At 40.2% G+C, this 16,461-nt stretch overlaps 1 protein-coding gene across 1 annotated transcript in view; it reads left to right on the top strand.

The window, feature by feature from the left end:
- The window catches only part of LOC113051554 (leucine-rich repeat-containing G-protein coupled receptor 4-like), a 46,706-nt gene extending 36,859 nt beyond the window's left edge, over window positions 1-9,847 (top strand). The window contains exons 8-19 of the mRNA XM_026215420.1: window positions 1,274-1,342; window positions 2,043-2,114; window positions 2,230-2,301; window positions 2,708-2,776; window positions 3,005-3,076; window positions 3,723-3,788; window positions 3,914-3,985; window positions 4,583-4,654; window positions 4,909-5,034; window positions 5,331-5,428; window positions 5,583-5,639; window positions 6,363-9,847. Of these exons, the coding sequence (XP_026071205.1) occupies window positions 1,274-1,342; window positions 2,043-2,114; window positions 2,230-2,301; window positions 2,708-2,776; window positions 3,005-3,076; window positions 3,723-3,788; window positions 3,914-3,985; window positions 4,583-4,654; window positions 4,909-5,034; window positions 5,331-5,428; window positions 5,583-5,639; window positions 6,363-7,735 (2,218 nt within the window). The 3' untranslated portion in view covers window positions 7,736-9,847. The remainder of the gene's footprint in view (window positions 1-1,273; window positions 1,343-2,042; window positions 2,115-2,229; window positions 2,302-2,707; window positions 2,777-3,004; window positions 3,077-3,722; window positions 3,789-3,913; window positions 3,986-4,582; window positions 4,655-4,908; window positions 5,035-5,330; window positions 5,429-5,582; window positions 5,640-6,362) is intronic.
- Window positions 9,848-16,461: the final 6,614 nt, after the last annotated feature.

Raw genomic sequence — 16,461 nt, forward strand, 5'->3', positions numbered from 1 at the left:
CACCTACATACAGTATGTAGCCACACTTCCTGTCATTAAAGAGATTGTAACCGCATGTAACGCTACATTTACATCTGCTGCAGTGGGTCTGTCTTCAGTAGCATCACTCTACATCATTTTATAAGAGATTGTATGTGAGTACAAGTACAGTTATACATGTATAGCGTTTGGTAGGATATTTATCTGCTGCTCTAGCGCCCTCTTCTGCAAAATTCAAGAGTTGCAGAGAATGTTGGGAGCTTTCTGTAAGGATGCTTTAGTTGACATTTATTTTGAATAACAGCGTACAGTGAGTGTAGTAGACTTGAAATACATGTAATCATTGAACAGAGATCCCTAACCTTGAGCCTGAAACGTTATCGCATGCTTTTCATCATGAATAAAAAGCATGTTTTACACAAAATAGACATGGACGTGCAAAGGTTTTGATTCTATGAGCATTGAGCATTGTCTCTCACGTAACATAGCTGAGTCTCTCTCTGACACTCAGTATTTGCCAGTTGTTATTCTGAAAGTTATTGTAGAGAGTAAAACGCACTAGTTGACTTATAAAAGTTAAGATGTGTTTTCTCTATGTATTTTGATGTGATTGGAGTCATTACTGCTACGCTTGAATTGATTTAATCAGGATTTACAGTATACCGATAAAGGACAAAGGAGTCTTTTCCTTATTGCCCCCGTTCTCTCTCTCTCAACTGACCACAGTTCATTTAGCAAGCATCCACCGCGTCAGGGAGGAAGAGGCAAGGGGAAGGGGAAAGCAGATAGCCATCGCTGATTCTGCTTTATTTACTTATTCTGACCATAATTAGGACAGGATGAGGACACGCCAACGTCCTGTGCCCCTGGAGAGGAGAACGGGACATGGGACAGGGGCATTAGTGGGTAGAGAGGAAGTATCATGCCAGGCTGTGTATCGTGTGGCAGCTGAGACAAACAATAACACACTGAAGAAATCAGCAGACTGGCTGTCCCGACTAGCTTCTTTCTGTAAACAGCACAGTCGATTTCTCTCAACAGATTTTCTTTTTTCTCCTTTTCTAAGGTTGTTCCTTAGAAAAAAATTATCTTCAGTTGTGATTCTCTTGTTCTTATTTAAATATAGATTGCCAAAAGAGATGGACCTTATATTATAATGCTTTATTAAATATACAGTATAAAGTACAATAAGATGTATGCTATAGTGATAGTAGTTTCACTCAAACTGTTAAATTCACACAAGGGTGGTTTTATTCTAATGTGAATAACTTTCATCTGCCTTCTGTCCTTTTAGGGATCTAAACTTCAATAATCTGAAGACCTTCCCAGAGGCCATTCAGACGCTGCCCAAGCTGAAAGAACTGTGAGTATCTTCACACACACACACACACACACTCCAACACTCAGTTACAGTCATTCCAATAGTTCCTCTCAGACACTTGCTTTGGGGTTGGCTTTTGATGAGGAGGTTGGTGTTATAATATCATTGTTTGAAATTTCGGATTGCTGAACCTGATCTATTTCAGAGAGGAAAGGAAATAAAATTGGTGTGAATTTTCAGGTTCTTTTTCCAGCATTTTAAATTCATTCTAAAAAGTTATTCCTTTTAAAAGAATGGAAGACTACAATAATCAGTGGTAAATCTCCATCACCTGCGCACTTTCACATGGAGCAGCATTACCTACACAAATCCTTTGTTCAGTGACAAGCTGTGCAAAACCACGTTCATATTTTGCGCATGTTTTGCGCAGCTTGTCAGTGAACAACGGCTCCGTGTGATGGAGATTTACCACTGATTATAGAACCAAATTTACTGACAAGATGTGCATTAAATATCGCATGTGATTTATCGTGCAGCCCTATCTTCAGCACTGTCTTTTGAAATCCAGAGAGCTTTAAAAAAAATCATCACTTGTGCCCAGCTGCCATCTAGCGGCGAGAATTAGAACTGCTTCATAATTTTGAGTTGTGATCAGTAATGTAGCAGAAATCCTGAGGGAGAATATCTCAGAGTGCTCATCTCACTGATTTCATAATGATTTTAATATTTCCCTGTTTGCCAGTGGATTTCATAGCAACAACATTGCATCCATCCCTGAGGGAGCTTTCCAAAGAAATTCCCTGCTACGCACAATGTAAGCAAACGCTGATCCCATTGTCATGAAAAACACACACACACACACACACAAATACTGTGATTCATTTATTCATTTTGTTGGCTATAAACTTCCATTATATCTGTGTCTGCAGCCATCTTTTTGACAACCCGCTCTCCTTCGTGGGAACCACTGCTTTCCAGAACCTGTCAGACTTGCACTCTTTGTAAGCAGAGCCATCATTCAGTCATTGTTCTGGAACCGAATTACACTCACATTGAACATGTCAGTCACTCATACTGACACCTGTCAGTTAAATGCTCTTTTGCCTATTACTGTGTTTACTTGGTTTTATATGTTCATTTCTGTGTATTCCACCTTATAGCAATAAGTCGCACCAAAATCACAGTGTTGTTGTTCCAGACCAGTAGGATTTTATTTAATTCCATGAAGTTTTTTTTTTTTTTGTATATTGTATTTTTACATTTTTACAAGTGTTTTTTCTTTCATTCAGAGCTTGACAGCATTCCCATTTACTTTCATTATATGGAAAGTTTCTGCTAAGCCTTTCTTTTCATGTTGAATTAATGAACACGTTGTTTTCATTTCCTTTCATTTGTTATATACTTCAGGATGCTGCGTGGTGCCAGTATGATGCAAGATTTCCCCAGCCTGACTGGAACAATAAATCTAGAAAGCCTGTGAGTTTATTTTACACAGCATAAACATACAAAAGAACAGCGTCAGTTACTATAAAATCAACAGCGAACCATTCATTTAGAAGTTTCCAAACACTGAAACGTCACACAGCACGCCCTGAAATGATAATAAGCGACAAAAAATAAAGGGCAGCTGTATATTAAAGTTTGAAATCAAGTGTAAATTAGGCAAAAACACACGTCACATTTCACGTCTCTTGTGTTGCCCAGGACTTTAACAGGAACTAAAATCAGAAGCATCCCAGCAGACCTGTGTGAGGATCTGACGGTGCTACGCACACTGTAAGTCACAGTTTATTATTCAGTTCCACTCTTATATTGCTGACACAACAGCATAATACATCAGAGACACACACATGGATAATAACACTAAATACCACATTGTAACCACACACTAATGTGTCATCATACACATTAGCATGTTTTTTAAGCAGTGATATATTACTCATAATAGTTCGTAACACATGTCAGTCAAATGTCCATGAGTGCCCAATGATGTGCCAGTAACAGCCTGAAGCGCTCTGTAATTAATTATCAGTCACACACTCAGAACACTCACACACGGTCACAGAAAAGCCTTCGAGCCAGTGCTGTCATTCAAGAGACTAACATATGCTCGGCATGTCAGTCATAACCGTACACTGTCCTTTCCATCTCAGCTTCAAATACACACAGACACACTCCATCGCACACAGGCGCAGTGTGCGTCAGTCAAGGCTTGTGCGCTGTGGCCTGTCAGAGGCACAGCTGCAGGGGGACGTTTTAAAGTGATGTCTAATGACCTCCCGGAGGAGAGCAAGCCAGAGGCTGGAACACATGACAGATCCTTTAGTTCCTGTCTAAACTTCATCAAAACAGTTCAATTCCTCACAAGCTCAGTGTCTCAACAATGGTGTGTGTGTGTGTGTGTGTGTGTGTGTTCTGACAGAGATCTTTCCTATAATGAGATTGAAGTCCTGGCGTCCTTTCAGGGCTGTGTTAGACTGCAGGACATGTAAGTTTTGTTATCATGTTACATTTTCCTACTGTTTAGACAACTCTGAGTTCTTGACATTTTAATTCATTATGTGTATGCAGTGGCACTGATGTTGTTGTTGTTTTTAATTCTGTGTTCTGCAGAAGTCTACAGCATAACCAAATCCAGCAGATAGACAGAGGAACTTTCCAGGGCATGACCAGCCTTCGAGTGTTGTAAGTCATGCATGATGAAATTAATCAATAAGATTCTGAAATAATGCTAATTTGTTGGCCGATAGAAACATTTCTTCTTTTTATCACTGTTGAAAAGTTATGTTGCTTAAAAAAAAAATTCACATAAAAAATTTGCACATTTTGTCAGTATTTTTCAGGATATTGAGGAATAGAAAGCATTTATTTTAAATATAAATATTTTGTCACATTATAAATGTCTTTACCATCTTGTTTGATAAATGTGTCCTTGCTGAATACAAGTATTAATAAAATAAAACCCTTAATGACCTCAATTCTTTGAACTGTCATGTGTATTGCTTTTGTCACTGTTTTATAAAAGCAATAAGTTACAAGAGGCCATAGATTACTGTATTTTTGACCATGGTTAAGAGGGCTTCAAGGCAATGATAAAATTAGGGTAAAATGACCAACTTATGACTTTTTTAATGAAATGAACAACAGCAGTTCGGTAATCACACTCTGACTGAACTTCTCATAGTGAATTGCACAAGGCTTGCCCTGAATTCTGAATCTTTACCCAGAGTAATCTGTATATGTTTAGCTTGTTTATCTGTTTGTTTTCTTATCGCTCTATAGAGACCTGAGCAGAAACCAGATCAAGTTCATCCACAGAGATGCTTTCCTTTCTCTCAGCGCTCTCACCAACCTGTGAGTGTTCTGTCATAGAGTCTTCTCTCATAGTTATTCACATTCATAGCATTTCAGTGGAAAAACTGCCGGGGAATTGAAAATATAATCTTGATTTAATTGATCATACATTGCTGTTTAGAGATATCAAAAGTACTGTGATGCAGTTTCTCAACCAGGGCATCTCTGATTAAACAATGAAGGAATTTCTTGTGTGTGTGTGTGTGTGTGTGTGTACATGAATATAATGCTCTTTTTTTCCGTCATGTCATTAGGGATCTCAGTCTGAACTCCCTAGCTAGTGTTCCTACTACAGGACTGAGTGCACTGAACCAGCTTAAACTGACCGGAAACATGGAGCTGAGGAACGGTCTGATGTCTAAGAGTCTGCCTAAACTCCGGTAAGAGCTCTTCACAGCCCCTGCTCAGGAGCCGAGACTGATTACGGGTCATTAAGGTTGCTCCTGTGTCCCAGTTCAGTTTATATGAATAATGACGTGACATCCCTACCTTCACCTGGACTCCGTAATCACACTCACAGTGTTCTCAAGAAATCAGAGAGACCTTGAGCCTTTCTTTGATCAAAACCCAGATAATTCAGTAACTCTTTGGGTCTTCCCAAGGAGTTTCTCTCTCTCTCTCTCTCTCTCTCTCTCTCTCTCGCTCACTCACTTTCTCTCTCTCTTTGTCCCCACAGGTCTATAACGGTTCCCTATGCCTACCAGTGTTGTGCTTTTGTGGCTTGTGACAGTGCAGTTAACCCAGCGCAGGATGACGAGCGGAAAAGTGCATTTGGTATGACTTTTTGGTGTGCACTTTAATGCAGTTAAGCTAAGCAGATTGCTGCTTGGTGTTTGTGGCCGCATTTGACTGAATGAAGTGGTCTGGCCATATTTATGTGTGGTACTATGATTCTCGTAACTGACATTCATATAAATATACATGTTAGGTGGTGAGGAGGAGATGGAAACGATTCCTCTGGTCATGCACTGCTCACCTTCACCTGGTAAATACAAAATAAAACCCTATATTTCTCTTCTTTTGCTACAGCCAGTGAACTCTGGGTAATGTAATGTTATGAGATACAGATTAGTGCCACATAACCCATCTATACTGTGTAATAGAGATGTACATGCATGCATTATTCTTTGTTTTATAAATTGGTATGAAACAATATTGTATATACAGGGGTTGATTCTTGATACTGGATGTTTAAATTCTAATTTCCATTATTTAAGCATTTAGATTACATTTGCCGTCATCTAACGGTCACAAAAATCTTTAAAAACACGAATAATTTAATGATTATTGTAAATGTTCTTATGAACTTCCTATTCATCAAAGACTATTTTCAAACATCTGATATGTTATATTAATAAGAAAGGTTTTTAAGCACCAAATCAGCATATTAGAACGATTTCTGAAGGATCATGTGACAGAAGACTGGAGTTATAATGCTGAAAATTCAGCTTTGCATCACAGGAATAAATTACTTTTTAAAATATATTTTACATTGTAATATTATTTCCCAATATTACTGTTTTCCCGTGTTGATTTATGAAATAAATTCAGCCTTGGGGAGCATATAAGAGACTTCTTTCCAAAATATTAACCATGCCCAAAACCTTTTGACGTGTTTTTTTTTTTTTTTAGCATTGTGATTTAGTCTCTTTTGCACCTCTCATACTTTGGATTGATGTGTCTCTCTCTGTATGTTTTTGTCTTTCAGGGGCATTTAAACCTTGTGAACACTTGTTGGGAAGCTGGATGATTCGATTGACCGTGTGGTTTATCTGCCTGGCGGCGCTCCTCTTCAACTGCCTGGTCCTTGCAGCCACCTTCTCCCCACGCACTTCCCCTCACTCCCCGGCCCGCCTCCTGGTGGCACTCCTGGCCTCTGCTAACTTGCTGACAGGGGTGTACGTGGCAGCACTGACACTCCTGGACGCGGTCACCTGGGGCTCATTTGCCGAGTATGGTGTGTGGTGGGAAACAGGCGCTGGGTGTCAGGTTGTGGGTTTCCTCGCTGTGTTTTCCTCTGAGTGGGCCGTCCTGCTGCTGGCATTAGCTGCGGTGGAGCGTTGCTTGGCTGTGAGGGCTCTAATGGGGAAGGCAGGAGCTCTGAGATCCAGTGGCCAAAGGAGGGAAAGACGAAGGAGATTTGGTATCACAGCACTCTTGTTGGGATTGGTATCTGTTGCAGCGGCCTGCCTCAGTCTGTATCACGGATCAGCCATGGGCTCTCCTCTCTGCTTGCCCTTCTCTGGAGGTCCCGGACCAGGCCTGGGGTTCACAGTGGCCCTGGTGCTAATGAACACATTAGCGTACCTGCTGAGTGTGGTGGTCTATACGCGGTTATACTGCAGGTTGGGCCGTGCCCAGCTGGCTGACCCTGAGCAGGCTGGATCTGTCAGGCACATCGCCTGGCTGATCTTCACCAACTGCATCTTCTTCTGTCCGGTGGCGGCTTTCTCTTTCGCTCCCCTGCTGGCCGGGACCAGTAATGCAGTAGGCGGACCAGAGATGGCCAAATCTGTGACGCTCATATTCTTTCCTCTCTCTGCCTGCTTGAACCCCGTGCTCTACGTCTGCTTCAGTCCCTCCTTCAGATACGACTGGCTTCGCCTTAGAGGACAGGGGAGGGCTGGAGGTTGTGGCGGGCTGGTTGGTAAAGCTGTTACTAAAGGGACCGTAGCAGGGGGTTCAGCAGTATCTGATAATGTTGAAGGCCTGTCTAGCGACTGTGGCATGTACACGAAGCTCCACGGCGACAATCAGGGAATGTGCGAACACTGTGACGCCGCTCTCCACATCAGCACATCTTCTTCTTCTGCTTCCTCCTCTTCCTCCGCCTGCAGATATTTAGTTAAGTCCCACAGCTGCCCGGCTTTGATGGCGAACGCACCGGAGTGCTTGAGCTCAGAGGGGTACTGGCCAGACAACGGGACGCTTTCCGCTCAGTCCGAATATGGAGACGAGGGCGACTCATTTGTGTCGGACAGTTCGGAGCAGGTGCAGGCGTGCGGCCGAGCCTGTTTCTGTCAGAGCCGTGGCCTCCCTCTAGTGCACTACTCTTATAACATCCCCCACATGACAGACTGAGCTCACAGCCCGGAGCATCACACACTCACTTCCTCACACAGCCCTCCAGGGTGTGGAGTGTCCCTGCTCCTCAAGGACCGAGGACGGGGAGGGGCTGGACACATGGCTGCAGAGCCTTGGAAACACAAACAGACCAGAAGCACTTTCTCTCTTTTCACACTTGTGTGTGTGTGTGTGTGTGTGTGTGTGTGTGTGTGTGTGTGTGTGTGATAGAGAGAGAGAATGAATGTAGTCTGAATCCATGAAAAGGGAAGCTGACAATACAGAAAGACTCACTGAGCCAAATGTTGTCAACATACAACATGTCTTGTTTTCTGTTTCATGTCCCCCAAATTCGGTTGCATTAGCACCCAGGGCTGATTGACAGTTGATGGACACCATTGATCTTATCTCCCAGTGCCTGCCTTTTAAGTTAGCAAGAAAGTAGAACGGTTCAGTTTCTCGGGGCATTTTTAGAAAAGAAAAATATATATTTTCACTTTTATTCTTCCAAATGTTTGTCCTTTTGATTTAAAGCAGGGATGTATGTGCCACTGTTTTTAGTGATGTTGATTGTTTTTCTCTCATAAATCCTGACTGTGGCGGGCGATCCCGTTCTATGTAGCAAAGTTTCTCCTTAAACTGGAGTTCCAGTACGCCGATGAGAATGTAATGTACAAGTTTTATGTTCACACTGTCTTGTGTTTCCTCAAAGTTTATGGTGGCTGTTATTTCTGAAAAGCATTCATTCCTTCCTTGTTGATTCTACAGGTGATACTAAAAATCATAATCTTTTCCACAATGCCCTCCGTTCAGCTGAGTGATCCATTTATGCCAGTACTTTACCAACTGTTTATTAAAAGAAATTGTCTTTAATTTATCTTCTAAAATTACATTTGGATGTCTTGACCAGAACGCTTCCTTAATCACTAGTAAGTTTCTAATAATTTATTGTAAGACATGGAAATGCTTGGATGAATGAATGTCAAACTACACTTGTTTTATTCCTGACAAGAATGTCACTAGATCATTTCGATATGTATTTTGTACACTGGGTAGAGTAAAAAAGGGTTTTCAAATTATTATAATCCTGTCCAAATAATCTGACTATACATCTTATTATATGTAACACAAAAAAGGGGATGCGACAGTATTAATATTCTAACAAATGTAGGATGATGATGATTAAGTTATGGTTGATAAACTATAAATGGCTGATATTAATGTGAAAATTAAAGTGAAAATTAGATGGTGGCAAAAGTAATCTAAATGTAAAAATAGATAGAATAGCATGCACAAATATCCAATATTGTTCAGTCCTAATTTAATACATTTTCAAAATCTTGAATGCTGTGCATCCCTACACAAACACTAACATTCTTTGTACAAAGGTCTTTAACATTTAAAACTTTCCTTATGAAAACCCTTTTTTTCTTCTCTCTCTCTGCACTTTACATCCATACAGTAACATTTGAGTATATCTGTATGATATATTGATGTTCAAGTTGCCATTGAGCTATGTTATGTGAGATGGACAAGGGGACCAGTGTGTCTTTGTGTTCAGGAATATATCATCATGATTTCTTTTGTACACCTTTGTCCATGTATGTTCAGGAATTTAAGTGAAAGGAAATGTGGGTTTGTTTGCCTTAGATACCAAGTGTCAACACCATCCTTTGGTCTTCTAATATGTTTGCAGAGTGGATGCCATATTGCCAGTCATATAAGCTCTGGCATCAACTGACAAGCCTTGCAGGTCTTAGCTAAGAGAACTGACAGAATTCCAAATCGTGTGTGTGTGTGTGTGTGTGTGTGTGACGTTTAGGGATGACAGTTTGTTGTAAATTATTTTTGTAGGACACACCTAATCAAAAATGGGATGTGTTGTCTAACTGTGGAAGCTACCTCTTGAACCGTAGCGGCTGCCAGTAGTGAGTAGTACATGTTTGTTACGTTTTCATGTTTGTTTTGTTGGAATGATTGCTTGGCGCTGTAAATACGTCTAGTTGTACGTTCTCACTGAATGAGTCACGCGTTAGTATGTACTGGGAGAAAATGAAATACTGTACTGTATACAGACATTTTTTAAACCAAACTAAACTGAATCGCTTTAAACTACGGGAGTGTTTGTCATTTGTTATTAAGTTTCCCTCAGATAGTTTAGTCCTCTTCTGGTTGACGGGTTACATTTGCTTTTCATTCCATCGGAGCTGAAAGGTCCTGGCACGGTTCATTTAGGGTGCTTTCACACTAGCACTTTTGGTGCTCACCCGGTGTCGATTGACGTCAGAATTCGGTTTGTTTGGATGATGTGAATGCTGTCTTCCGTACTCGGATGCGCACCAGTGAACCGTACCCGAGTCCACTTAAAAACGGTGGTCTGGGGTACACTTCATGTGAACTCTGGTACGGTTCACTGCTTATGTGAATGCAATCGTACCAAATTGCAGAAGTGAACCGCTTTTAATGACAAATTATTTGATGAAAATGTGTGTTTGTGTGTGTGTTTCACTCACTTTCCTGATGAGTGTGACTGACGCGCTGCAAGCAGAGAGCTGTACATCTCATTTATGTTCGCCTTCAACGTTCTTTAGAGCATTTTCAGTAAATTCGTAGGACAGACGCAAGTGCCTTTATGTACTGAAGCTTTATGAACAAAACGAATAGTTCAAAAACGTAATACATAAAAGTGCACAGAGTAATGTTTTGCATTTGCCGCCTTCTCCTGTGCTGTCGTTACCAAGCAATGGGGTAAACAGCTGCTGGCTTGATGACGCAAGCGAACCGTGGTTCGGACTCAAATATTATAATATGGACACAGTCCAGCGGGGGCAGGGGGAGGGGGGAGCAAACAAACTCGGGTTCGGACCAAGCAAGTGAACCAAGTGTGAAAGCACACTTAATTAATGGGGGGGGGGGGGGGGGGGGGGGTGAATGCTAATTTTCACTCAATATCCTGTTAATCTTGAGTACCTATAGAGTAGTACTGCATCCTTCATATCTCCAAAAAGTATTTAGTTTTATTATATTTATAAGAGAAAAATAGTCTGTGCCGATTTTTTTCTTTTAAAACACGAGCAGCTGGAGGCGTGATGTGTGGGCGGAGCTAAAGAATCACGAGCGCCAGTAGGCTTTTGCGTTGAGAGCGTTTGGAAGCTGTGACATTACCGTGAGGAAAAAGAAAACATAATCCAAAACAAACCATGGCTAACGGTCAGATTCAGCATATATTTATGATCCAGAATCAGATCCCGAGGCTGAAACTGAACGAGAGCAGCAGCAGCAACGACTACAACAGCGTCTCTATGTGGTATGTATTGAAACTGTATTTGCTTATGTAACCCCTCTCTCCCGGGTCCTTTCTGACGCTCCTCGCACTTGCTCTGAGCGGGGCTCGAACCCGGGTCTCCTCTAACAAGGAGGCTAAATGGCTACAGCCACTAGCGTCTGTTGCTAGTGCGTCTCTTGAGATCGGTGAGGTTTACCTGCACAGCACTACTTGCTGGTCTCCGTTACACTTAGCGGTTTTGGAAAATGACTAAGTTCCACTTTATGTCCTCTTTTTCTTTTCTTTAAAGCTGTACAAGAGGTTTACTTGATGTGCTTATGCACCGATAGCTAAGTTAACAACACAGAGATATTTGAAGCAGTTTTACTCACCGCCTGCGGTTCCAACACACGATCGTGACCCTTTTTCGTTGGGACTGCATTATCCTTAAGAAATAAACGATATGCAAATCCGGCGTCAAACTGGGCCTTGTTTGTAAAACAAGCATCTTCGAAATGCAGGGAACAAACAAAAACACTTGCACAACTCCATTGATGCTCTTTAAAAATAAACTCCGTCCACTGGTCCCTTGATGTTTTTTTTTTTGTTTTTTTTGGTAATCTGTGCCGGGTTGTCTTGCCCTCGCAACCAAAAACACACTTCTTTTGTGACATTTCGCTCTCGCTCTGATCAGTGAATGTCTCTGCTCTGCTCTATGGGAGCGCATGCTCTTCAGGCAGAAGTGTCCTCAGGACCCATATAAGGAAATTCCGCTCCATCTAACGTCACACAGAGCCATACTCGAAAAAAAACTTTCCGAAACTTGTGACAAACCGGAAGAGGTTTTTTTTGGAACAAAAATACTCCTTCAAACGTACAACTTAATTTTTGAAACTTTGTCCATGTTTAGCATGGAAATCCAACTCTTTAACAGTGTAAAAAACTCAGTATGCATGAAATAGTATTTCAACACCTCTTTAACGTTAGCGTCTCAGTTGATAGATTTAACGTTTTAACCTTGCAGCATTATGACTGTCATCCTAAACAGGCTCATCTTCTTTATACTAGGCCTACTAACTGCAGCTCCTTCACCTTCATGTCATAACAATGAACATTAGCTCTTTCATCCAAAACTACTGTAGTAGCTATCTGTTCAATATTAAAACTTTAAAGTGGTTAATGAATTAATTATTCTTTAACCTGTCGTGCAATGCTAATGCTTGACAAGATTAGTAATTCAATTAATGGAGCATTAGTACGTTTTTATAAAGAGAGAATAGTGTCTATAAAACAATCGTCTGCTCCACCCATGGGAATTATCTGTTCCCTAAAACAAAAGGAATAAACATCACAGCCGGTGCTGTGGGAAAATGGCTCAGGCAGTCACACAGACAGGGCTGAGGAGTGTGGAACCACCAGACACTGCCAGAAAGCACGGGGAGGGATTCTTCTCTTTTGCCTCCTCATAATTTTCCTGTTATCAGTCTCCCGATGCTTAACCGGAGGGGCATAATAAGAGAATTTCAAGTAGAAACCCCCTGGAGCTCATCGTCGAGTTGCAAAAACATCTCAGTGGGAATCTTTCCTAAGGTGGCCGTGATTGTACCAACCACTTTAGCGTGAACGCTTTCTGCAATCAACTTTATTACAGCTAGTCACGCTGGTTAACACTGGGTAAACTGCCATCTTTTCTCCAAACTTGTAATGTTAGTTGTACAGATCTGCGCACACTGAACCTCCACGACTAAAGATTCTGAAGGCTGATCTAACCTGACTTACGGTCCACAGTTTTGTGTTTGAGGATATCTGTGGTGTTCGTTGCACACCTCACTGCGTGTGTTGAATGGATAGCTTTGATTAGGCAGGAGTGAGAAGCGGTAGCCTGCTAGGATTTGTTATTACCTTAATGTTCCTGGTGATAGACTAAAACCATCCAGGCTGAGAAAAAGACTCATTACTATGACTAATATCACCGTCAGTACTAAATATACTGCTCGTGACAGGCAATTCACCATGTAATTAGTGATTCTGACAAGAGGTAGGCCTCGTATGCTCCGGTCGTGCCTCTAGATGGCAGAGCAGTTCAGCTGACGCTTTCTCAGCTCCGTGAAGCTGCAGCTTTACATTAAACACAGGAGATTTTCCCCCCAGCTGCTTATAGCCTCTGATCTTTAGAAATGTCTTCCTGTAAACTTCATATGTAAGTGCACACTGCATATGGACCATAGCCATCACATAAGCCTAGCCATATAAAACACCTCCTAACTAACATATCAACTTGAGGTGGGCTAATGTAAATACTTCTTAACATTAGGCTGATATCGGCTTGGCCTAATATACATGAGCATAAATGTTTAAAAAGGTCAGAAAAATCTTGACAGCTTATGCCACCTTCTAGCTTTAAGAGCCGTGTAAATGTGTTCTAGATTTATGAGCTGTTGTGTAGTTTTGTTGTCTCCAGTATATCTGGTACTTAGGCCTGCCACAATAACAACTTTTTGTTGTACGATATATTGCCCTAGAAATAGTTGCGATACGCAACGTTATTATCATTTTAACGACCATTTTATGCCACTGAATATATAATCATAATGTAACAGCATTTATAATGCAAGAAGGCCTACACACTTGACTACATGACAACAAACTTTTAATTTTTAAGAATATTTAGAAAAAGTAAAAAGTGAAAAAAAAAAGAAAAATGCACAAAGAAAACATGTATGGAGATTTTCCATCTACATATTTTTCCCTGACATGGGTGCACACACTATTGCTGAAAAACACAATCACTGTCCATACACAAAGGCACAGATTATTATTATTTTTTTGTAGAAGCACTTCTTGAACTAGCACCTCATGACTACACGACGTTATGTATGAGAAGCTGCAAAAGACACAGGTGCAAGTGGAATGTTAAAAACAAGGTGACATCAATTTTTAATATATTTAGTCAAAAACATTATTGCGGTCACATACATATATTGCATAAGTCGATATATTGATTATTGCGACAGGCCGACTTGTATTGCTGCAGCAATCAATCTACCATACACAGATGTATGACATTGCCATTATAAAGTTATTAGTCTCAAGGACTAAAGGGTTGCTTTGGTGATACTGTGAACTAGAAAAGCTAGTATGTGACCCTGGACCACAAAACCAGTCATAAGTCGAAATTGATATTTATACATCACCTGAAAGCTGAATGAATAAGCTTTCCATTTATGTATGGTTTGTAATGATTGGACAATATTTGACCGTGATAAAGCTATTGAAAATCTGGAACCTGAGGGTGTAATAAAATCTAAATTATGAGAAAATCGCCTTTGAATTACTCCAAATGAAGTTCTCCGTAATGCATACTAATAAAAAATTTAGTTTTGATATATTTGCGGTATGACATTTTCTAAATATCTTAATTGAACATGATCTTTACTTAACGTCCTAATGATTTTTGGCATAAAAGAAAAATCAATCATTTTGACCCATTCAATGTATTTTTGGCTATTGCTACAAATAAACCCAAGCAACTTGAGACTGGTTTTGTGCCCCAGGGTCACATATAGCTTTACCTGTTCTCTTGGATCCATTTTCAGTTTGCATCTTTAAAAATGACAGTATTTACTGTACCTAATGATCTAAAGTTCATAATCATTTGAGTGAGATTAAATGCAAATTGGGTGTCTCGGTTGAGAGGTCTGTGACGGATATTTCCATACAGGAATTTTTTATATTTTGCACATTATCTGTTTATCAGATATCTATCTTGCTTTGCACACCGGAAAGCTTGAATCAGTAAGGAAGTATGGAGAAAGGCCCAAACAGAGCCGTCAGTTCTGCACTTTAGTGAGCTAGAAATCTCCAAGCCTTTAAATTAGGCTTCCTTCACCATGTGCAGAATTTTACAAGGTTTCATTAAACAGAGTCATTAGCACATTAAAGTCATTCAGAACACAGTACCAAAAGATCAGCTGAGAGACAAATCTCTCCTAGTGCAGTTTCCGGATAAAGGACAAACTGGGAGGATGTGATGCTGGACCGGAACCAGTGAAAAGAGAAAAGTGCTCAAAGAAAAAACATATATTGGCATTCAAAATGTTTATTCTATCTGGCATTAAATGAATAAGCAAGGGTATCAGTAGAGCTGTCCATCTGGACCTGGAAGAGACAACATAAGCTGAGTTTGTCAAGAAACTTAAGCAGTTAAAAATAACGACCCTCCTCGTCCACTGCCCCCCAGTCTGCAGGCTACAAATTCAGTCAAATTTCACACACAGAAATACAGTGTATATACCTTACCTTCCACACTACCTATAACACACTAACACTGTATGAATGCAATATAAGCTGTGATGTTTTTGTATTGTTTATATACTATTATTAGCATTAATATTTTGAATTAGCTTTTATATTTATATTTTCATTTTAAGTTATAGTAATTTTGTTATGTGCTTTAGTCATTTTGAATAGCTTTTTATGCATTTATATTATTGTTATTATTTTCAGTAGTTATAATATTCAGCTTCAACTTAAGTTAGTTGCCAAGGCAGCATTTCTAATTTTAAGTTGCCATCTAATTTTTACATGTAATTCTAATTTGATTAAGTTTAAATTAAAATTATACCTTATGTTAATTAATCAGATAGTTTTTAATGGTTTTACTTTTAGCTAACAATAACAGGACAATGTAATCCAAATAAAACAAATATTTTAAAAAAATCTATAAATACATCAAATAGAAACATATAATCCAAGTAATCAGCCATAGTATCATCATCTTACTTTAACTTTATAAATAACCATTTGCTCAGAAACTACTCCGATAAAGTAGCAGTACTAAAACACCAGTATATTAGATGGTGTGCTTAAAATAATTTTGAACAAATACTAGTATGATGGAAGGTCTCCATCAACAAAGGCAATATATAACCAAACCAAAATAACATTTAGACACACCATAGATTTATTGTCGTTTGTTAAATGGAGTCAAATGTGTTTACTCAAGTACAGTCGGACAGCATGTAAACTGCAAGTTAGTTCCAGCTGAATTTTAATGTCACCACTGTAACAATGTTTCAGTACAAAATTAGCATGGCTAGGCTGCTGATAGCACAGTTCATCTCCCCATGGCCTTGTCTGTGGTATCTCTGACAACACGCTCTGCTCATAAAAAATTGATAAAGGGAGCAAAGGGCACGAATGTGCCGAGGGATTAGTGTTCGCTAACATTACAAGGTAATTCATAGTGGCACATCTGCCATCTTGATTGTACAGAAAGCACGCACCTAATCACACTCAGTTGCCCGTTTTCATCTACCCCTGGCTTTCCTCTCTCAGCGGCTGAAGGTGATCGCTGCCTCATAGGGGAACGGCTTCAGCTTAGCCACATCCTGCTTATGCAAGCTTATCTCTTGCTGTCAAACATCTCACACAGGTGCACTGTGGCAAGGCTAATTTATAAACCCCTGTGTTGATGAGG

This window comes from Carassius auratus, chromosome 32, assembly GCF_003368295.1.
Source record: "Carassius auratus strain Wakin chromosome 32, ASM336829v1, whole genome shotgun sequence".
NCBI classification, from domain to species: Eukaryota; Metazoa; Chordata; class Actinopteri; order Cypriniformes; family Cyprinidae; genus Carassius; species Carassius auratus.